The following is a 25301-nucleotide window of genomic DNA, read 5'->3' as shown; positions in this document are numbered from 1 at the left end:
TGAGTAAATAATAGTATAAAAAACAAGGGATTCTGGGCATCCATCAAACCAGAAAGAGATGTGCTAAGAGGACCCAACAGTATTAGGGCCCCAAAAGAATTTACTATAACCAATTTAAAGTAATAAATAATATGAATGCAATACATGCTGAATTATGTATCTTTATAATGGAGTCAGAAAATACAGTTTTAATATGCATGACATCAGAGAAATTATCCATGAATACAGAATTGTCTAGGGACCACAAAGATCATGATGTGTCCTCAGTAAAATCAAGTGAAATTCAACACAATGTGGAAGGATCTCAGAAGGAATTTATACAGTGAAAGAAGCCATTCAAGAGGGAAATTCTACTGTTCTTTTTCAATTGTAAATTTTATCAAAAAGGAAAACTGAGCAACAGTCACAAAGAGAAAGTCAGTGGTTGCCTGGGAAGAGATGTGAGCTGAGATGAAGGGAGGATTCCCAAAGGGCAAAGGAGGTTTGTGGGCTGGTGGGTGGATTCCTTGGCCTGACTGTGCTGATGTTCCCAAAGGTGTGAAAATATCTCAAATTCTGTCACAGTTTTCACTTATGTGTGTTTTATTATCTGCCAAATATCCTATATTAGAAAATGTATATAAAATTAAGCTAAAACATGAATCACAGATGTACACAATAAACCCAAGGAGAAGATGACATAGCTCTAGAATTCCTGGAAACAAGGAATCAGTGGATGATGGAGTCACTGAATTCCCCATCATAGATCAAGTCTGAGATGACTAGGGTTGCACTGGTTGCCTCATCACCTGAACTTCAGGGAATGAGACCATAGCATCCTTCTCAGATGCTCAAGCTAAAGAGGATCAGAAATTTCTGTTTATGTTGAGTACTCTTCCTAGGAACAGGCTGCTGCAGATGACTCTGAGGATAGAAGAGAGGATACTTCTCACTCAAAATGTTGCCAGTAGATTCAGCTGGGCCCACAGTGGTGGTAGCAGAAGCTACTGGCCAGGCCTGAGCAGAGGTGATGGGCATTATCCCTCCTGAGAGATGGTAAAGGGATTCTTGTGTAACTTTCCCATGAGCCTGGAGCACTGAGATTGTTGTTATAGGACTGATAGTAATAGCCTCCTCCTCAGGCTGCAGCCCAGTGATGGTCAGCAAGGCTGAGTTTCCTGACTAGGAGACAGAGTAGCGATCAGGAACCCCTAAATGTGGATTGCTATCATCACAGATGAGGAGTTTGGGCACTTGTTCCTGAGAGCTACAGATACCAGTGCACATAATCTTCTTTCTGAAACGTTGGCCATTTTATAATTTTTTTCTGTGTTGCTTGGTGTAAAGAGTTCAAATATTCTGGGTTCACATTTAGAGATACAATTAGAGAAAGGAATAAAAAAAAAAACAATTCTGTATGTCTAACCAGAGATCCCAAAGGACTATTTTTTAAGAGAGTTTAAACTTAAAAATTTTGATAAGTAAATTTAGTTCTTGTCAGGTAAATGATTTAAACATCACAGTCAATCTACACCCAATAGAAAAGTAAAATAATAAGAAATACACTTTTAAAAAAAAATATTTGTTTTAATTAGTTACACATGACATGACAGTACAATGACCTTCACATATCGTACATTTGAATTAGATGGGATATAATTTCTCATTTTTCTGAGTGTACAGGTTGCAGAATCACATTGGTCATGCAGTCACGAATATACACACAGCAATAATAATATCTATTTTATTCTACTATCCTTCCTTTCCCCCATCCCCTCCCCTCCCTTCCCATCACCTCTCTACAGAAATACACTTTCTAGCTTAAAACACCAAAGTTTTGAAATTATCCAGATAAAATTTATTGTCCTATACATTTCTAGAAGATCTCAATTCTTGGTATAGGAATGAAAGATTATGAGGAAATTAAATGAACATATGACTTTATGTCTGAGCACAAATGAACACATGCATATTTGCTAATTCCCAGCCTCCTCTGAGCAGTGACAGAAGACGCCTTGTGTTAGAGAATGCGACCTTAAAACCAACCCTGAAGGGCCTCTCCTTGCCATCCTTCCCATCTTCATTGCGTCCTGGAGAAACTTCCCAGACTATGGACCATGACAGTTATTCAGAGCAAGGGTCATGTCTTGTCATGTGAAGCCAAATGTGCTTTAATTAGAGAGACAAGAGGGTGTTCATGAAGAGTTAACATTATGGAAGGAGAAGTCTGGCTATTTCCTGGCCCATGGTGGGTAATCTCCTCATCCTGGGAATTTTCTCAGACCCCACATGAGTTTATGCTCAGGAGCTGATTCATGTTCTGTCACCAAATAATTTAAGAAAGGAGATGAGCATACTAGAAAGACCAAGTAGATGACTACGAATTTGGAGCTTTGAGTGCATTCTATCAGAACAATCTCCTCATCTTCATGAAGTTGAGGGGGTTGAATATTGAGTTTACTTCAACAGAATTATGTTGATGTGTTTAAGGTATAAAGACCTCATAACTAGTATGCATTCTCAACTCCTGAGTGATCATCTGTGCTGAGTAATCCTTCAAAACTATCAGCAGAACAAGGTATCCAGAGTATAAGGTTGCTTCAAATCAATGAACTCCCTGAAATGGACTTCTCTGTCTCTTTAACTGACTTGACATAATTTGAATTCTTTATAGTAAGATTGTAATCTTCTAAAGAATAGAGCTTTCATTTTGTTTTCTAATTGTCATGAATCTGCAAATCTGAGGGATTCATAGGAACTCCTCAAGTTGAGGTGAAATGATACTTAGTGTAGTTTGTCTGGAACCCCTAAATATGACTGGTGTCTCAAGCAAAGTTGATATTAAATCTGTGAGATCTGCCCTAGCTCCAGGTAACCATCAGCATAAACATGCTGCAGAGTGATTTTCCTGCACATGAATAATTTCACTGTATGGATAACAAAGGAGCAACTCCCAAAGGTGCCTCAGTTATATACAGGCTCAAATCCACAACCTGGGTGCTGTATCAGTTCTCTCTGTTTCTGGCACTTTCTCTCCCTGACAGAAACAAACTCCCTGAGATCTCTGTGTATTTATCAGTGTATGAAGGTGGCAAGGTGGGTGAAGCCCAGGAGGACAATGTGCATGTGTTACTCCATGTCAGTGTCAAGACCTGGAATTTCAAAGGAAATATTCAAATCCCATCACTGCGTGGAATACTCCTAATTGCTGAATATGGACAAAAGTAGCACAAGACGACAAGAGAAGGATTGTATGATGTACACATCTGTAGACAGCTTTACAGTGTCTCAAATAAAATTCCATCAGCAGATTCATGACTGGGAACAAACACACATGTCCAAATACACTTAATATTTCAAACACTAAAAGAGCTTATTTGTATATGAGGGATATTTAATGTGCATTAAATTCATAAAATATCTGGGGAAGTAGAAATTATTAATCAGGGTCAGGAGGCTTCTTATGACCTGTGAGTAAGGACACTGAGAAGTGAGGTGTAACAGGGCCCATCAGCTGGTGATTTTTTGTCTTACTTCCCCTCTGCCTGTGTCACTGTGATTACACGAAGCTGCTCCCACTGCCATGGTTTGACCCACAGTGGTAGACACTCTCATCCTCTTCCTGGATGTTCTGGAGGGTCACATACCGATCCAGGCCAGAGCCTGAGACTGAGAAGCGATCAGGAATCCCATCCCCCTTGGATCCCACAATGCCACTACTGCCCACTCGCATCACAAACCGGGGGCTCTTCCCTGGGCTTTGCTGGTACCAGTCCACCTCATAACTATTGTAGCCACTGCTCAGGGTGCAGGTGAGTTTGGCTGTTTGTCCCAGAGAGGCAGATACAGAGGGTGGCTGAGTCAGTACAGGTTGGGAGAGGGACCCTGTGGACACAGATACATCACAGTGGAAGTCAGGTCAGGGTGCATGTGTTTGGAGATCTGAGCCCATGAGGATAGACTCAGGATAGAGGTCTGCCATAGAGCACAGAGGTTTGTCCCTACCTGGGCAGTGAGTGAGCATCATTAGGAGGAGAAGAGTCCCAACCATGTTGGACAGTTTCCTGAGTTCCAGAGCTGGTGTGGGCTGCCCTCAGCCTTTCTTATCCCTCCCCACTGGCCTCAAGTTGGAACCGCTCATGCAAATGTGCCTCCACCCACTGACCCTTACTGGCTGTTCCTCTTCTGGGCCTGAAATCATGCAAGACAACGTGTGGAGGGTGGGGATGCTTTTATTTTCTATTGGACAGAACCTGGGAGGAAGCAGGTGCTAGAGCTATGCAGAAGCACACTGTTGCTGAATCCACCTTAGTGACACAGGGTTCAGTTCTTCTGCCCAGCCCTGTTCAGATGTGGGGTCCTCTGGGGACATCTCAATCTGTGACCATACTTCAACGGTCCCCAAAAAGTGTTTCATGATGTCTCCTGAAAATTACTTGTAGAAGTTTAGACTCCTCTTGTGTATGGACTCAATTTTTTACATTTTCATTTGAATCCTAGAAATACTGATGAAGATATTTCTGTGTCAGGTACTTTGCTCAGATCACTATCACTGCTGCATGAGGTAATTAGGATGTTTTTTCCTGTCAAAAATTCACTAGGAATCAATAATCAAATAATTAAAGTGTCATGAAAAAGAAGCATGGAGCTGAACATTCTCACTGCTTGGGATCACTTAGGAAAATCAACTCAGATAGTCATAATTAATGTTTCTTTCATGCCTCTCATTATGTCCATCTTTCCAGGATGTGAGTTGGCTGAATTGAGTAAGTCACTTTCTCAAATACAGATCCAGCACCTTAAGTTAGAGTTCACATAAACCTGATCAAATGAATGACCTTTCTCATAAATACTGTTCCATTGGGCTAAGTGAAAATTTGGGGATATATATCTATAATTGAAATGACTACTATTTAGGAGGCATAAACCAATACAAATTACTTATCTTTCATTTGCAAAGGTCAGTAGAATGACAGGGATATCACTGGGCTAACTTCAGGGTGGTGTCATGGCTGTGCTATCTTCTGGAGGCTCCAGGTGGAAAAACTGTCTTTTTTCATTTTCCAAATTCTAGGGTCACCAGCATTCCTTAGCTGGTTGTCACTACCTCCATCTTCAAAGACAGAAATCCTGAATGGATGGATACATTCTTATAACACACCACATAGTTGCTTCATTTTTCTCTTCCACTCTTAAGACCCTCACAATCCCACTGTCTCCAGGTAAATTCCAGGATTATCTTCTGACCCTAATGTGAACTGATTAGTAACATTAATTCCATGACTATTTTATTATCACTTTATCGTTCATTCTAGCATATTCATAAAATTCAGGGTTTTGTGTGTACACAACTTTGTGGTCCGTTATCAGCTAGCCACACTGCTCTTGTCTAAGGAACTTGTAACCATTTATGCACATTAATTGAAAATATAATAAGGCATCACCCAAAAGTAAACAAGCATGTCAAGTTGGAGTTTTTGGTGCTTTTATATTGCACATATATGATCTTTATAGAACATTTGTAATTTCTAATTATATATTATTTATACTATGATTTAATTATTATGGACATTAGAAAGCCACTAAGATTGTCCTGTGAACAAACATCATGAATTTGACATTCTGGTTTGTATCTTTTTAGCATCATGTATAACACAGAGTAGGACTCTCTCTCTTTTCTGTGTGGGCTAATAGCACTGAGTAAATTTTAGAAATATCATGCCATGCACTACATAATAGTCAGCTTATCCTCAGTTTCAGAGATGTGCAGAACACATGTGTACTTGTTCAGGCATCTGTGTTCTAGGCAAGTACCTGGGGACTCTACAATCCTGAAACTTTTTATGAAGCTGAGTAGCATACTACCATTGTGTGTAGGATCTGCTGACACTAAAACTGCTATTCCATGGGAGTAGGTGAGTCTGGCAGGTGATTCAGGAGATGTAGATATGGATGCACTTGACAAATACAACCTTGAAAGGGAACCTGCAAACACAGATAGGAGTAGGGGATGAGGTAAGGGGGAGGAGAAAAATTTCTCATTTTTCTGAGACTGAGTGATTGATTTCAACTAAGAATTGAGACTTACCAAAGACTGATGTTAACCAGAGTAGTAATGAGGAGGTGCAGAATGACTCCAGTTTATAGTGGACACAGTCCTTGATTGTCACATTGGGGCTGGGCTGTTGTAGGTGACATTTAATTTTTCACCCTCTGCTAGAGCAGGGCTGTTCATGCAACTCTGGCTCCATCATGGTTGCCCCAGCTCTCTCTGAGCCCTGATGCTGGAGTGCAGCACACAGTGTAGAGTAAGAAAGAATGAAATTTCTTTCCTTCTGGGGGAATCCTCACAGGAAGCACCTGATGAGATGAGAGAAAAGGCTCTGCTCCAGGGACTCAGTCAAGCCAGATAGTACACAGCTGCTGAGTTCCCATCAGAGCACAGAGGGTGCACCAGCAAAATTAAGGCTCCTTTGTGTGAATAGTCCTAACTGAACAGTTTTGTGGAGCAATAAGGCAGTCCTACAGCACACTCTGGTGGTGACAGAACACATAAGGACACTACTGAAATACAGATGATAACTAAAGCCTACTTTGAAAATTCATACTTTAATAAAATAGAAAATCTCGAAGACATTGACGAATTTCTAGAGACCTATGACCTACCCAAACTGAATCAAGAGGACATACACAATATAAATAGATCAATTTCAAGCAATGAATTAGAAAATGCCATTAAAAGCCTACCAACCAATAAAAGCCCAGAACACATGGATTCTCACCTGAGTTCTTCAAGGCCTCCAAAGAGGATTTAACACCAGTACTCCTCAAACAATTTCATTAAGTTGAAAAGGAGGGAACCCTTCCAAACTCATTTTGTGAGACTATTATCACCCTAATACCAATATGAAACAAAGAAATAACAAGAAAGACCAATATCACTGATGAAAATAGAGCAAAAGTTCTTAATAAAATTCTTGCAAATCGCATACTCATACAAATTAAAAAGATAGTGTACCATGATAAACTGGCATTCACCATAGGGATGCAATTTTGGTTCAACTTATAGAAATCAATAAATAAATTCAATAACCTTAAGACAAGAATCATATGATCATCTCAATAGATATAGAAAAAACATTTGAAAAAATACAGCATCTATTCATGTGCAAAACACGAGAAAAGTAGGGATAGTAGAGACATATTTCAACATGGTAAAACCTATTATCTAAACCAAGAACAACATCATTCTAAATGGGAAATACTGAAAGAATCCCCCTAAAAAAGTAGAACAAGACATGGATGCCAAGGTCATGGATTTTATATTTAGAAGACCCAGAAAATTCCACCAGAAAAATTCTAGAATTAACAAACGTTTTTAGCAAAGTAGTAGGGTATAAAAATCAACACCCATAATTAAAATGTGTTCCTACACATCAGTGATGAATTCACTGAAAGAGAAATTGAAAAACTACCCCATTCATAATATCCTTAAATATATACTTGAGGATCAATCTAAAGAAAGAAGTTAAATATCTCTATAATAAAAACACTAAAGAAATTGAAGACAACCTTAGAAGATGAAAAAATCTCTCATCGGCATAATTAAATATTCTCAAAATGGGAATACTATCAAAAAGGTATACAGATTTTTTGTGCAATTCTTCTGAAAATCCTAATAACAATCTTCAAATAACTACAAAGAGCAATTACAAAATTCATTTGGAACAATAGGAGACCCAGAATAACCAAAGCAATCCTAAGCAAGAAGAGTGAAGCAGAAGACAAAACAATATCACACCTTAAACTATACTACAAAGCCATAGTAACAAAAATGGCATGGGTCTTGGGATGTAATTCATTTGGTGGAGTGCTTGCCTTGCATGCACATGACCCTGGGTTCAATCCCCAGCACTACCCAAAACAAACAAAACAACAAAATGAAACAACAACAACAACAACAAAAACCAGCATGGTATTGGCACCAAAACAGACATGTGGACCCATGGTACAGAATAGAGGACACAGAATCAAACCCACATAAATAGAGTTATATCATACTAGACAAAACACCAAAAATATTCATTGGAGAAAAGATATTCTCTACAACAAATGGTGCTGGGCAAAGTAGAAATCCTTATGTACCTACTTGAAATTAAACTCCTATCTCTCTCCCTGCAAAAACAAAAACAAAAACAAACAAACAAACAAAAACAACTCAAATTTGATTACAGACTTAGGCACTAGAACAGAGACCCTGCACTTAATAGAAGAAAAAGTAGGCCCAAATCTTCATCTTGTCACTAATACCTGTCTTCCTTAATAATATTTCTAAAGCACAAGAAATGAAATCAACAATCAATAAATGGGATGGATTTAAACTAAAAAGATTTTTTTTTGCAGCAAAAGAAACAATGAATGATGTGAAGAGAGAGCCAAAAGAGCCAAAAGGATGGGAGAAAATCTTTACCACATGCAGAACAGATGGAACATTAATCTCCATGATATGTAAATAACCCCAAAAATTTAACACCAAATAAATAAATAAACAAACAAATAAATAAATAAAACAAATAACTCAGTCCTTATATGGAATGAGCAGACACTTTCACTGAAGAAGAAATACAATTGATCAACAAATACATGAAAAAATGTTCAACATATCTAGCAATTAGAGAAATGCAAGTCAAAAGTATTCAGAGATTTCATTTCACTCCAGTCAGAAGAGCACTTATCAAAAATTCAAGGGCTGGTGAAGAAGTGGGAAAAAAGATACACTGATTCATTGCTGTTGGGATTATAAAATGGTGCAGCCACTTTGGAAAACACTCTGAGATTCCTTAGAAAACCTAGAAGAAATTCACCATTTAATCAACCTATCCCACTCCTCAGTTGATACACAAACAAATTAAAATCAGTATACTATAGTAGTGAAGTCACCTCAATGTTTATAGCACCTCAATTCACAATAGCTAAACTGTGGAACCAACCCAGATGTTCTTCAATAGATGAGTGGATAAAGAAACTGGTATATATACACAATGGAATATTACTCAACCTTAAAGAAGAATGAAATCATGGCATTTACAGACAAATGGATGGAAATAGAGAATATCATGTTAAGTGAAATAAGCCAATTCCAAAAAACCAAAGGCCAAATATTTTTCTCTGATAAATGTGTGCTGATCCATAATGGGGGAGATGGGAGGGAAGGTTTGAGGAACTTTGGATTGGGCACAGGGAAGGGAGGATAGGAGAGGGGTAGTAGGGGTGGGGAAGATGTTGGATTTTAGGGACATTATTACCCTAAGTACAGGTATAATTGCAAGAATAGTGGACTCTACATCATGTATAACCAAAGAAATAAAAAGTCATGTTCCATTTGTGTAAAAAATTAAATTAAATTTTAAAAAAATCAAGGAAAAGGATGAATTCAAACTAAAAAGCTTCATCAAAGGAAACAATAACACGAAGAGAGAGCTTACAGAATAGGAGAAAATCGTTACCACAGGGACATCAGATGCAGTATTAATCTACAGGATATATAAAGAACTAAAGAATCTCCACATCAAAAAAAGACAAAAACCCCAAACCCCAAAACCCAACAACAACAACAACGTAAATTACCCAACGAATAAATGAGCTAAGGATCTATAAAGATACTGCAGTAATTTTTATGTGTTTTTTGTTAATTTGTGATTCAACAGGTTTTACAATGCATGTGCTATATTCTGTAGGTCAAAAAGAAATGCATACTGTATAAATTTGGCAGATGGTCATTTTGTTAGCCAAGAGCAAGATAAAACACAATTTCTGAAAACAGAAAGGACTAGGGCCACTAAAGTGCAGAATTGATTTTCCACAATCTTAAATAGCTAAAACTCCTGCAGAATTGAAGGGAGAGACATGAAACTGCGAAATAAATCATAGTCAGTGCTAGTTAATTTAGGAAAGGGGGAAAAATCCCAAACTCAAGTAGGTATCAAATGGTCCAATTATTATTATTATTATTAGAGTATTCCATATGATGTAGCTTTAGCCATTTTGTCACACATGCTTGCTAGCATGTATATTAGAAAACTGCTGCAGTCTGGCTGGGCACAAATCACGAGCCACTGAAGCAGGAACAAACTTTATTTCTGAACTCCACCAGCATGCTCCACACAGGCTCCTGGGAACTCCTCCTGAACGCCACGCGGCTCGTCCAGCAAGCAGCAGCTGGAAATATCCTCCAGAAATCCCTCTTCCTGTACTTCCCCAACCAATGGGAACTCTCTGGGAATCCCCGGGAATCCCCACGAGAACTCCAAAGTAGCGTGAGAACTGCAAAGTAGCGGCCAAGGCGGATAGTAATGCCTCGCCTGTCAATCAATACTATTGGCAAAATGCCAGGGACCATTCCGACTCAGCTGTGGCCCTCAGCATCTCCCCCCTTCTGTTCAATTAAACAACAAGCAATGTGGCTTAGGGACCGTGCCTGTTAGGTTGTCCAATACAACATATGGTTCTTACCTGTCATCGGATGAGCTGACCTCTAGGCGTCAGCCTCCTGTCTTAGGTTGGTACCACTGCAATTGGATCATACCCGTCACTGACTACCGGTCCAGCATACAGCCATACTTGTGGATAGGCCTTTGCACCCGTGGGGGGGTGAGGTTCTTTGCCTCACCTCTGTTGGCCCTCAGATTTGGCCTTGGGGCCAGTGGGGGGGTGAGGTTCTTTGCATCACCTCTGTTGGCCCCCAAATTTTAGACCATCAAGAAGGGAGGAGGATACAGAAATGCCACGACACTAAGCCAATTGATGGCTCCTTTGAGCAGTGACAGAGGGGCCTCTCCTTACCATCTTGCCATCTTCTTTCCATCCTGGTGGATCTTCCCAGTTCTGAGATCATGACAGCCATTCAGAGCAAGGGTCATGTCCTGTTATGTGTAGCCAAATGTGCTTTAATTAGAGAGAGAGTATGTGTGCATGAAGAGTTAACATTATGGAAGGTGAAGTCTGGCCTTTGTCCTGGCTCCTGGTGGGTAATCTCCTCATCTTAGGAATTTCCTTAGGGACCCCACTTGAGTTTATGCTCAGGAGCTGATTCATGGTATGTCCTCAGAAAGGAGAATGACTATACTAGAAAGATCAAATAGATGAGTTCAAATTAGGAACTTTGAATGCATTCCATCAGAACAATCTCCTCATTTTCATGGAGTTGAGAGGGCTGGATGTTGAGTTTACTCTAACAGAATTATGTTGATGTGTTTAAGTAGTAATAAAGAACAAATAAGTACTCTGGATTCTCATTTCCTGAGTGATCATCTGTGCTGGATAATCCTATAAATCTATTAGCAGAGTGAGACATCTGAGTATAAAGATTCTTCAAAATGAGAACTACCAGAGGTGGACTTCTTTGTCTCTTTAGTTGACTTGATATGATTTGCTTTCTTTATAATAAGACTGTAATCTTCTAAAGAATAAAGATTTCATTTTGTAAGGTAACTAACTGTTATGAATCTGCAAAGCTGAGGTGTTCATGGTGGGGTGAATTGATACTAAGTGTAGTTCATCTGGAACACCTGAATATGACTGGTGTCTCAGAAAAGTCAGTATTAACCTGTGAGATCTGCCTTGACCCAGGTAGTTAGCAGCATAAACCTGTTGCAGAGTGATTTTTCTGTGCATGAATAAATTTATTGTATGGAGAACAGAGGGGCAACTCCCAAAGGTGCCTCAGTTACAGAGCAGGCTCAAATCCACATCCTGGGTGCTGCACAGTTTCTCTCTGTTTCTGACACACACACTCTCTCTGACAGTCAGAAACAAAGTCCCTGAGATCTCTATGTACATGTCAGTGTAGGAAGGTGTCAAGATGGGTGAAGCCCAGGTGAACCATATATGCCTGTGTTACCCCATGTTGGAGTCAAGATCTGGAATTTCAAGGGAAATAGTCATATCCCATCACTGTGTGGAATAATCCTAGTTGCTGAATATGGACACAATAGCACAAGATGGTGACAAAAGGACTGTATGATGTACACATCTGTAAACAGCTTTACAATCTCTAAAATAGAATCCATCATCAGAATCATAGAAACAAACCCATATGTCCAAATACACTCAATATTTTAAACACTACTAAGAATATATTTGTATATGGGAGATATTTAATGTAAATTAAATTTATAAAATATCTTGGAAGGTAGAAATTATTAATCAGGTTCAGGAAGCTCCTTCTGTCCTGTGAATCCTGCTCCCACTGCCATGGGGTGTCCCACAGTGGTAGACATTCTCATCCTCTTCCTGGATGTTCTGGATGGTCAGGTACTGATCCAGGCCAGAGCCTGAGCCTGAGAAGCCATCAGAAATCCCATTCCCCTTGGATCCCACAATGCCACTACTGCCCACTTGCATCACAAACCTGGGGCTCTTCCCTGGGCTTTGCTGGAACCAGGCCACCCAATAACTATTATAGCCACTGCTCAGGGTGCAGGTGAGTTTGGCTGTTTGTCCCAGGGAGGCAGATGGTGGCTGAGTCAGCGCAGGTTGGGAGAAGGATCCTGTTAAAACAGACACATCACAGTGGAAGGCAGAGTGCATTTGTTTGGGGGATCTGAGCTAGTGAGGACAGACTCAGGATAGGGGTCTGCCATGGGGCACAGAGGTCTATCTCCACCTGGGCAGCGAGTATCATAAGAAGGAGAAGAGTCCCAACCATGTTGGACAGTTTCCTGAGTCCAGAGCTGGTGTGGGCTGCCCTCAGCCTTTCTTATCCCTCCCCACTGGCCTCAAGTTGGAGCAGCTCATGCAAATGTGCCTCCACCTACTGCCCCTCACTGGCTTCACTTCTTCTGGGCATAGAATCATACAAGACAAAGTGTGGAGGGTGGTGATCCTTTTATTTGTCTGATGGGCAGAACCTGGGAGGAAGCAGGTGCTGGGACTTTGCAGAAGAGCACAGTTGCTGAGTCCATCTTAGTGACACAGTTCACTTCCTCTGTCCTGTTCAGATGTGGAATCCTCTGGCAACATCTTAATCTGCGAACATACTTCTGTGGTCCCCCAAAAGTGTTCCATGATGTCTCCTGAAAATTACATGTAGATGTTTAGACTTCTCTTCGGTATGGACTCTGCCTTTTTATCTTTTCATTTGAATCTTAGAAATACTGATGGAGATATTTCTATGTCAGGTACTGTGCTCAGACCAATATCATTACTGCATGTGGTAATTTGGGTGTTTGTTTTTTTCCACCAAAATTAAATAATTGAATATTAACAATGCCATGAAAAAGAAGCATGGAGCTGAACATTCTCACTTCTTGGGATCATTTAAGAAAATCAACTCAGAGAATCATAATTAATCTTTCTTGTTTTATCATTATGTACTTCTTTGCAGGATGTAAGTTGGCTGAGTTTGGTAAATCACTTCCCCAAAGACTCACCTGGCACCCCAAGTTAGAGTTTTAGGTAAACCTGATCAAATAAATGACTTTTCTCATAAATACTGGTCCACTGGGCTAAGGGGAAATTTTGGGATATATAACTATAATTGAAATGACTATAAGTTAGGAAGCATGAACCAATCAAAATTAATTATCTTGCATTTGCAGGGGTCACTAGAGTAACAGGGATCTCACTGGGCTAACTTCATGGTGGTGGCAGGTTGTGCTACCATTTGTTACTTCAGGGGGAAAATTTGTCTTTTTTAATTTCCCAAATTGTAGGTCACCCACATTCCTTGGCTGGTGATCACTGCCTCCATCTTCAAAGCCAGAAATCCTGACTGGTTAAATTTTAATAATATACCACACTAGTTAATTCATCTTTCTTTTCCACTCTTAAGGACACTCATGATCACACTGTTCCCAGGTAAATTCCATGATTATCTCCTGAGCTTAATGTGAGCTGATTAGTAACATTAATTCCATGACTAATTTACTATCACTTTATCATGCATCCTAGCATATTCAGACAATCCATGGATTAGTGTGTGTACAACTTTGTGATCCATTATTAACTAAGCACATTGCTCTTGCCATAGGAACTTGTAACCATTTATGCATACTCATTGAAAATATAATAAGGCATCACACAAAAGTCACAAGCACATAAAGATGTTTTTTGTGTGCTTTTATATTGCACATATATGATCTTCATAGAACACTGGCTAATTTATAATTATATATGTTTTATACTATGATTTCATTATTATGTACATCAGAAAGACAGTAAGAATGTCATGTGAACATACATCTTGCATTTGATATTCTGGATTGTGACTTTTTAGCACCATGTATAACACAGAGTAAGGTTATTTCTTTTTTTCTGCGTGAGATAATAACACTGAGTAAATTTAGACCTGTTAAATCATGTACTACATAATAATCAGCTTATCCTCAGTTTCAGATATATGCATTGCACATGTGTACTTGAATAAGTATCTGTGTTCCAGGCAAGTGCCTGGGGACCCAAGAACCCTGATACTTTTTATGAGGCTGAGTAGCATGGTACCATTACATGTAGGATCTGCTGACACTAAAGCTGCTATTCCAGGAGTAGGTGAATCTATCTGGCAGGTGATTCAGGAGATGCAGAGATGGAGTGCAGTTGACTCAATACAACCATGAAAGGGAACCTGCAATCACCAATAAGAGTAGGAGATGAGGTAAGGGGCAGGAGAAAAATTTCTCATTGTTCTGAGACTCAGTAGATGATTTGGACTAAGAATTTTATGTTCACCAGAGCAGTAATGAGGAGGTGCAGGAGGAGAACTGCAGTTCATAGTGGACACAGTCCTTGATTGTCACATTGAAGCTGGGATACTGTAGGTGGCCTTTAATTTTTCACCACCTGCTAGAGGAGTGCTGTTCTTGTAGCTCTGTCACCATCATGGTTGCCCCAGCCCCTCCTTGAGTGGGAGTGGAGCACGCAGTGCAGAGTGAGAAAAAAATGAAGTTACTTTTCTCCTGGGGGAACCCTGGTAGAAAGCACCTGATAAGATGAGAGAAAAGCCTCTGTTCCAGGGACTCAGTCAAGCCAGACAAAATACAGCTGCTGAGTCCCCATCAGGGAACAGACAGAATGTTCACCATCAAAATAAAGGCTCCTTTGTGTGAATGTTGTGTGGAGCAACAAGGCAGTTCTACAGCACACTCTGGTGGTGACAGAACACATAAGGACACTACTGAAATACAGATAATAACTAGAAACTACTTTGAAAACTCATACTTTAATAAAATAGAAAATCTCAAAGACATTGATGAATTTTTAGAGACATATGACCTACCCAAACTGAATCAAGAGGACATACACAATTTAAATAGATCAATTTCAAGCAATGAATTAGAAGATGCCTTTAAAAGCCTACGAACCAATAAAAACCCAGAACACATGGATTCTCACCTGAGTTCTTCAAGGCCTCCAAAGAAGATTTAACAACAGTCTCCTCAAATAATTCCATTAAGTAGAAAAGGAGGGAACCCTTCCAAACTCATTCTGTGAGGCTAGCGTCACCTGATACCAACACAAGACAAAGACACAACAGGAAAGACCAATATCGCTGATGAACATAGATAAAAAATTCTCAGTAAAATTCTGGCAAATCACATACTCATACAAATTAAAAAGATAGTGTACCATGGTAAATTTGGGTTCACTGTAGGGATGCAATTTTGTTTCAATTTACATAAATCAGTAAATGAATTCAATAAACTTAAAGACAAGAATCATATAATCATCTCAATAGATGTAGAAAAAGCCTTTGAAAAAAAATAAAGCACCTTTTCATGTTCAAAACACGAGAAAAAGTAGGGATAGTAGAAACATACTTCAAAATGATAAAAAAAATTATGCTAAACCAAGAACAACATCATTCTAAATGGGAGATACTGAAAACTAAAATGAGTCAAGGATGCCCTCTATCATCACTTCTATACAGTATATTTCAGAAAACTGTAGCCAGTGCAATTAGACAGATGAAAGAAATTATAGGAATACGAATAGGAAAAGAAATACTCAAACTATCACTATTTGCCAACATCATGGATTTTATATTTAGGAAGAATCAAAATATTCCACCAGGAAAAGTTGTAGAATTAACAAACGTATTCAGCAATGTAACTGGGTGAAAAAATCAACATTGATAAATCAAATGCATTCCTATACATCAGTAATGAATTCACTGAAAGAGAAATTAGGAAACCTGCCCCATTATACTTAAAAATACTTGGGGATGAATCTAAAGAAAGAGGTGAAAGACCTCTGTAATGAAAACACTAAATAAATTGAAGACAACCTTAAAAAAATGGAAAAATCTTCCATAGGCATAATTATATATTGTCAAAATGGCCATACTATCAAAATGGTTATACAGATTTTGTGCAATTCCTATGAAAATTCCAATGACATTCTTCAAAGAACTACAGAGAGCAATCATGAAATTCATTTGGAACAATAAGAGACCCAGAATAGCCAAAGCAATCATTAGCAAGAAGAGTGAAGCAGGAAGCAACACAATACCAGACCCTAAACCATACTATAGAGTCATAGTAACAATAATGGCATGGGGGCTTGGGATGTAGCTCAGTTGGTAGATTGCTTGCCTTGCATGCACATGACCCTGGGTTCAATCCTCAGCACTACCAAAACCAAAACCAAACAAAAAAATTAGAACAACAACAACAAAAATAAATGGTATGGTATTGGCACCAAAACAGACATGTAGACCCATGGTACAGAATAGAAGACAGAGACAAACCCACATAAATACAGTTATATCATACTAGATAAATCACCAAAAATATTTATTGGAGAAAAGATAGCCTCCTCAACAAATGGTGCTGGGAAAAGTAGAAATCATTATGTAACAAAGTGAAATTAAACCCCTAACTTTCACCCTGCAAAATACTAAACTCAAAGTGGATTACAGATTTAGGCACAACAACAGAGCCACTGTGTCTAATAGAAGAAAAAGAAGGCCCAAATTTTTATCATCTCAGCTTAACACCTGACTTTCTTAAGTGTACTCCTAAAGCACAAGAAGTAGATTCAAGAATCAATAAATGGGAAAGGATTCAAATTAAAGTTTTTTTTTTTTTTCAGCAAAGGAAACAATGAATATTGTGAAGAGAGAGAGCCAAAAGAACCAAAAGAAGGAGAGAAAATCTTTACCACATGCACATCAGATAGAGCAATAATCTCCTCATGTGTAACTAAGTAAAACAAACAAAACAAAAGAACTAAAAAAATAACACCAAACAAACAACAACAACAAATAATTCAATTGATAAATTGAATGAGCAGACACTTCACAAAAGAATAAATACAATAGATCAACAAATATATGAAAAATATTCAACAGCTCTAGCAATTAGGGAAATGAAAATCAAAACTACTCTGAGATTTCATCTCAATCCAGTCACAATAGAAATTATGAAGAATTCAAGCAACAATAAGTGGTGATGAGGAGGTGGGGGGAAAGTTACTTTGATTCATTGTTGGTGGGATTGCAAAATGGTGAAGCCACTTTGGAAAGCAGTATGGAGATTCCTTGGAAAACTTGGAATAAAACCAACATTTGATCCAGCTATCCCACTCCTCAGTTGATACACAAATGACTTAAAATCAGCATACTACACTGGTGCAGCCACCTCAATGTTTATACCATTTCAATCCACAATAGCTCAACTGTGGAACCAACCTAGATGCCCTTCAGTAGGTAAATGGATAAAGAAACTGTGGTATATATACACAGTGCAATATTACTCAACCTTGAAGAAGAATGAAATTAAGGCATTTACAGGTAAATGAATGGAACTAGAGAATATCATGCTAAGCAAAGTAAGCCAATTTCAAAAAAAAAAAAAAAAACAAAACAAAGGCCAAATGTTTTCTCTGATAAATGGATGCTGATCCATAATGGGGAAAGGGGAAGAATAGAGAAACATTGGATTGGGCAGAGGGAAGGGAGAGAAAGGGAGGAGAAGCAGGGGCAGGGAAGATATTGGAGGTATATGGACTTTATTACCCTAGGTACGGGTATGAGTCTACATCATGCACAACCATAGAAATGAAAATTCATGCTTCATTTGTGTAAAAAATAGAATTGAATTTAAAAAACCTCAAGCTCAAGTAGGTATCAAATTGTCCAATTATTATTATTATCAAAGTATTCAATATGATGTAGCTTTAACTATTCTGTCACACATGCTTGATAGCATGTATATTAGAATAAGTTCAAATTTAATCTGGATATATTTCTGTTATTAAGGTCTGAGAAAGTAATAATAACACTAAGTCTTTTTTTTTTTTTTAGAGAGAGAGAGAGAGAGAGAGAGAGAGAGAGAGAGAGAGAGAATTTTTAATATTTATTTTAGTTTTCGGTGGACACAACATCTTTGTATGTGGTGCTGAGGATGGAATCCGGGCCGCACACATGCCAGGTGAGCGCGCTACTGCTTGATCCACATCCCCAGCCCAATACTAAGTATTGAAAGCCCCAAAACAAGATGATGAATATGTTGCCAGAACTTTATTTTTTTATAACTCATGAGTCTAGACATTATTAAATATAAACTCTAAAACAAGAAAATATATTGAATACCAACAATAACAACAAACAAAGCTTGTTAAAATATAAATAAAAATACCCTACTTTGTGGTGAAAAAGTGAAAGATAATTTTATTATTGCTAAATGGTGGACATTAGTCATCAACTTAGTTTTATAAATGTTTTCTTTTAAAGTGAATTAAATAGAGCCATTCTATACCTGAGTTATTGGGTGTTTAAGTTGGAGTGAAGCACATGGAATATATAAGCTATATATAGGGAAGATAGCTTGTTCTTGTATATCTGGGGTTTTCTTGGTTTCAGCACAGAACATCCAAGAAACCCTTTAGTTGTGAGCCACCCAAGGTAGCAGATCATCTAAAGTCAATGTTTCAAAAGAGATAAACTCACAGCTTTGGAGATCAGTACACTTTAATTATGTTGGAAGATATTTTATAGATATGATATGGTAGATATTTTGATTAATACTACAAATTAAAAATAACCAATGACACAAAATTGTATTAGAAATTATATCCAAGTCCTACACATAGAGATACAGATGTTAAGACACATGAAATAACTTATAGTAATAACAAATGATAATTGATCTGGAGGTAAGCAGGTATCATGGTCAGAATTGTGGAAACAATGGAGATAAAAATTACTAGATGCACTTAAATCCTGAAATGTATATATATTTATAAGCCATAAACTTCCATAAATACATATTGCAGGAGCCAGGTTTGATGTTGCATACCTGTAACCCAGTGACTCGGGAGGCTAAGGCAGGAGGATTGAGAGTTCAAAGTTAGCCTCAGCAAAAGTGAGGCACTGAGCAACTCAGTGAGACCCTGTCTCTAAATAAAATACAAAATTGAGTTGAGGATGTGGCTCAGTGGTTGACTGTACCTGAGTTCAATCCCCAGTGCAAACAAAAACAAAAACAAAACAACCATATTGTAGGGCTGTGAATATATATTATTTGGTAGAGTGCTTACCTTCCATGCACAAGGCTATGGGTTCAATCCTCAGCAACACACACACATACACACACAAAAAATACTGTAATATCCACATTTCTTAGATTTGAGAAATGTTTTTTATTGAAATGATGTAATAGAAGCTAAACTTTATTTACCCAGTGAATGAGGGTACTTTTTGTTGTTGTTGTTCCTGGTTGGCAAAATAGAACATGAGACATTTTCCTAAGAAATCAAAAATGTTTGATCAGACTTTTCAGATCATCCATATTTTATACTTTTCTGTAAATCTGGAAAGAATTGGTCTCTAGTTACTGGAAAATCTCCTCCTAAGTTAGGAATGTGATTTCCTCCACTTTGGACTCAAGGTGGAGTAAGAATCATTGGTGTGTCTTTCCTTCACTTTCCTCTCATTTAGCTGGTCTGGAGAGCTCAGACAGGGCTCATTTGTCTTTAGTTACAGAGGTCATTCATAGTCTCAGGCTGGGCCAAGTGTTGGTTATTATCATGGTTTCTCACACGATTGTCACTGTATGGTACACCACTAGACCCCAGTCAGCAGTGGTACTCAGCCTTGTCCACAGTCAGCTGGAGACAACTGGGGGATGCTGCTTCAAACCCTAGAATCTCTAACTTGGTATCAATTTTCATTGAGGTGGACTTAGTTCCGGCCACACTGGTCTCAGAGTGAGTGAGTAGCCTATGGAAAATTGTGGAAGAGGGTCAGAATCAGAAGCATCAGGGTGACAGAACCATTCAGTGGCTCATGTGAGTAAAGGGTGATGATGGTTACAGGGACTTCTCACAGCAATGAGGACATTGTGTATCTCCATTCTAAGAGAGTGATCAGTTTCCCAACTGTCTCCTTCCTTCCATCCTCCAATGTTCATCCTCTCACAAATAATCTTGCAAAAACACCTGTTGCCATACAACTGGGACCCCTAATCTAATGGTCCACTCAATGGAGACACATTTACACCAACTGAAGATGTACAGTCTTGGCAATTCTACTCTGTGTCAGTGTAATCCTCATTATTAACCCAAATTCAGTGACTTCAGTCCATAGAGGCTAAATTCTTGGTCATATATATTTTCTGCTGTGTGTGTGGGCAATCACTCTGCATATGCTAAGTGTCATTCCCTTCCTAAAGTCAAGAAAATGCTACACTTTTGTATGAGTCTGGTCAGGGTAGCAGAATGAAAGGTGAGGGGGTCAAGGTCACTTTTGGATCATAACCATACTCCATGGAAGTACAGCAGGCATCAAGAAATTATATTTCACTTTAAGGGTCCAAATATTATAATATACCACTGAACAAGACTTGGATATGGGGAAACAGTGATACAATCTGCATTTATTCCAGGTGAAGAGGACTTTGTCAACATACCCACATCCAACGCGAACACCATTATGGTGGTTCACCCCATCAATGTTTCTAACAACCAATAATTGGAAATGAGTTCAATTTTCAGAGATCAGATTAAGAATGATTTGTAATTCATGACACAAAGGACCCTGCTTGTTGATTTCACACAACCACCCAGGCTAGTGGTTATAATGGGCAGGATATAAAGCTTTTCCAGTCTGCTTCTCTCCTCAATGTTTGGCATTAGACCCAGAAGGAAAACGTAGCATGCACAAAACCGATTTTCACAGCTGGTGGGAATGCAGAGTGTGTTAGTAAACATTTCATTACTGTGACAAAATACATGACCAGAACAACTTTAAAAAAGAAAAAAATTATTTGGGTTTATGCTTTGAGAGGTCTCAGTCCATTGTCATCTGACTCCATTGCTTTGGGTTTGAGGTGAGGTAAAACCTCATGGTAAAAAGGTGTGATGTGGAGGAAAGCTTCTCATCTCCTCCAGCCACACCTTATCTCTCCCTGTTATCACTCAGTAGTCCCTTCAAATGATTAATCCAAAATTGGGTGTCATCCATTTTTATATCATTATCTAATCATTTCACCACTGAGAATTCCTACATTGTCTGACATGTGAACATTTGAGGAGACATTTCTATAGCCTCATTCAGTCACTTCCTTCTTAGAGCTCATTATTCTTTTATGTTATTTAAGCATCTGTCCAGAGTGCCTCAGATTCACAGAGGAATAGGGAATAGAATGACCTCTATGATTGTCCCTTAAATACCTTTTAGTAGGTTGTAGAATGAAGGGACTCTCCATGTGGAGTAGAGTATTGCATTTTGAGTTCCTGAAGTGCATTCCAAAAATATGTTTTTTATCTTAGCTGTTTCATTCTTAATCCATTTTGTGCCCCTTATATATATATGGAAAGATCTCAGCCTAGTTCTTGACATTTTTGGATTCTTGCTTAGATTGATAGTTGTTTCCTTTGAAGATGGAGTGTGTGCTACCCGTTGGCACATAACCCTTGGGAACTTCAGCTGAAACAAGATTGGGAAGGATATACCAAATTGAAGTCACACATTTAACTTATTAAACTCATTGATTCTCAGTGTGCTGATTTGGAGACTCCACAGGCAGAATACAGTGAAATGCTTTCTCAGGCATGTTTCCAAGAAGTTTCCATAATTCTACAGGCAGAGATGGAATGCCACACTTTCCCCACCTGTCATAGCAGTGTGTACCCTGCAGGGGCAGCAATTATTGTCAGCAGATGAATCTGACATTTTCTCCTAATGTTTCTTGTCATTGACTGAGTTGGGGGATTTGCTGGAGGTAGAAGAGTACTGGCCACAGATGAAAAGAAAGGGTCAGGAGAAAGGATGTAGGAGGAATAGGAAGTACTTTTTTTTTTTTTTACTAATTTTTATTTTGCATCTCATTATTAATGTAAATTTATTTTATAAAATTTAATAAAATTATCAGTACTGGTGAAATAGACTAGAGTATATGATAATATAAGTCACAGGTATGGCTGAACATCCCAGTACTGCTAATTGAAAGACATGCTGAGCCTTGGGTTCAGCCTTGACCTGAGGGAAGTGGAGAAGGGACCCCAGGATGTGATAGGCAGGGAGTCAATGTTAGGTGTCTGAATTTCTCTACCCTTCTTATGTCTGGAAAGTGGTGGGGCCTTTAGGAGTATTTATTTTCATGGTTTTGCTGTTTTACCTCTATTGAGTCTACTGAATTTAGATTAATGTCAATGGATGAGAGCTAGTGTGGCTTGTTATGAGGGAATGCAGGGAACTGTCTATGGAGAAGGCACATCTCAAATAAAGCTTAGAATAAGATTCCTCCCAATAATCAGTAGATCTATTAACCAATTATCCTCTGTCTTCCTTCTACCCATCCCCTTGTAACCAGTGGATTAAAAAACTGGACATGGCAGAAGAACACAAGGTTTCAGGAGCCTATCACCATGGGGGAAGAAGCAGAGAAGTAACTAGGGAGATGCGCTTGACCAGGTGAGAGCTTCATTTGGGGTATCATTTTATTCCTCTAGTCCCAAAAGATCTGTGATGCATTTCAACATCTTCTCAAGCAACAAGTAGGGCAGGGTGATTTATTGGATTAACGTGGAAAACTTATCAGGTTTAGAGAACATGAGGCATAATATAATCAGTAGGTGGGTTTCTCCTGTACATGGGATTTAAGGAGCTTCTTTAGGGTGTGTTATTCTGAAAAAGATGACCCCCTTCTGCAGTAAGGGAGGACTGGGTCATAAGGGATGGCATATCCTTTGGAAGACATAAGTGTTGGATTTCTACCCCACTAAATTTGAAAGAAATAAGGGTAATTTTTGTATGTTCAAATATCTAAATGGTTTGGCAGAATATATCAAAACTATTCTCCTCTACAATATCTTTAACGTGGTCTTTTATAATTTCAAATTTTTATAATTTTATAATTTCAAATATAACTTTGAAATTACTTTTTTCCCTATTTTATTGGTGCATTATAGTTGTGCATGATGGAGGGATTTTTTTTGTTCCATATTCATATAAGCACACAATACAATAGTCTACTTGAAGCAATATCATTCACCAGGATTTCCCCTTTCCCTTTCACCTCCCTCCTTCCTCTCCTGGTCCTATTCTTCTACTCTAGTGATCTACCTTTGATTATCATGAGATACCCTACTTTTGAATTCTTTTAGTGGAATTTTTGCAGAGAAGAATACAGATAATTCACATGGAAAGTAGGGTTGACTTCAAGAGGCATGAGCCTTTTCCCTAACAGCTCTTCCCTGCAGATTCTTGTCCTGTGACCTGCAATCAACCTGAAATTCCAAGCCTGTACTTCAGAACCCTCAGCACACACTGCAGGGTCCTGTGGAGTCACCTTGGGGAGCATTCACTGAAAGCACAGGCACCAGGGTTTCAGCTCAATGATTCAGGTTTCACAGGGCGGATGAGTTTTGGTAAATTAGCTTAAGATTGAGGAAAGAAGTTGCATTGGCTGAAGTACATGTACAGGTACACTTTCCTGAAAATTTACTTTCCATATTAAATTTTGAAAGCTACCTCTGTTCCTTCCTTTGGATCATTTCTGTGCATTTTAGATCTCTTTCCTTTGGATCGTTGTTTTGTCCACTTTAGATCATTTTATACTTTTCTAAAAATGTAGTGAGAACAATATGTAATGTTACCTTGTTTCAATGACATTTATCCTACATTTCACTTTATATAATCCACTGCTATCTTTATACACATATCATCGTAACTGTGTATTGTATCACTGAAATACCAAATTTTTCTCTTGGGAACAAAATGCTGCTAAGCTGAAATCAGGGTGTATGTGTATGTGTATACATGTGTGTTTCTGTAATTTTTGCCACTCCTATCCATAATTGTGCAATACAGGACAGATTTATACACTGATTTTCAAGAATATATCTTTATGATAAAATATGTAGTAAAACATCTTGGAGCCTTGAACAATAATTTTATAGCCTTTTCTGGAGCAATTGAAAAGAGGTATACTGAGCCCACAGTAACTCAATGCAGAATAATTTTCTGAAGAAGAGAGGTGTTAGGAACAAGAGTGAATCTGAGTCAGAATGTTTGTGTCTCATTTCCCCATCTGTATGTGTCACTGTTGAAATTGTTGCTGAACCACAGAGCACAGTAATAAGTGGCCTCATCCTCAGTGTGGGCCCCCATGATGGTGAGGGCAGCCTTATTTCCCAGCAGGGAACCAGAGAATTGGGCAGGGACTCCTGGGACCCAATTACTGGTGTCACTTATTACACCCTGAGGTACCTGGTAGACTTCTGTTGAATCCATTTTGCATAGTTACTGGTGGTGACAGCCCAAGTACTGGTGCCACAGGTGAGTGTGACTGTTCCTCCTGGAGTTGTGGTCAGTGAAGTTTCCAGAGTCACCACAGCCTGGGAAGTGGAGCATGAATACAGAGAGACCCAATGATCAGAAGCAGATTTGTGGCATAAAGGCTGCCTCCCCCCCCCCCCCGCCCCAATTCCAGCCCAGAAAGTTCCCTTGACCTGTGCAGTGAGCCAGAAATGTGAGCAGGAGTGGAGCCCAGGTCATGGTGCATACAGTCCAGGGCTGAGCTTTTCAGGTCTGTTCACTACACAGCTCCACAGCTTTTTTATAACTCTTAACATCTGTTTGGTGGGGGATAGGGTGGGACTTTTATTTAAATGAGCTCCATTCCAAGGGCAACTCAGCAAGTTCACAGCTACTGAGGTCTCATATACCAGTGACCATTGTCCAGGTCCAGAGCATTGATGTTCCAGGTTCCAGCTGCCTTTTTTTAAAATAGATTGGACAGCAGTGCCCTGGTATTTTCTAGAGGGCTTCAGCAATGGACTCTATACTCCAGCATGTCTTTCCCTATTTTAATGAGAAGCCT

At 38.8% G+C, this 25301-nt stretch overlaps 2 gene segments (V, D, J or C); both read right to left on the bottom strand.

The window, feature by feature from the left end:
- Window positions 1–3538: 3538 nt before the first annotated feature.
- Window positions 3539–4112, bottom strand: LOC114082823 (immunoglobulin lambda variable 9-49-like). The segment is given in 2 exon segments: window positions 3539–3864; window positions 3985–4112. Coding segments are annotated over 2 exon segments (372 nt in total).
- Window positions 4113–12189: 8077 nt separating this feature from the next.
- LOC139705361 (immunoglobulin lambda variable 9-49-like) lies at window positions 12190–20907 on the bottom strand. The segment is given in 2 exon segments: window positions 12190–12527; window positions 20886–20907. Coding segments are annotated over 2 exon segments (360 nt in total).
- Between the last annotated feature and the right edge of the window lie 4394 nt (window positions 20908–25301).

Source organism: Marmota flaviventris, chromosome 1 (genome assembly GCF_047511675.1).
Source record: "Marmota flaviventris isolate mMarFla1 chromosome 1, mMarFla1.hap1, whole genome shotgun sequence".
NCBI lineage: Eukaryota > Metazoa > Chordata > Mammalia > Rodentia > Sciuridae > Marmota > Marmota flaviventris.
The sequence above is the reverse complement of the archived record's forward strand: the minus strand, read 5'-3'. Positions and strand labels throughout refer to the sequence as shown.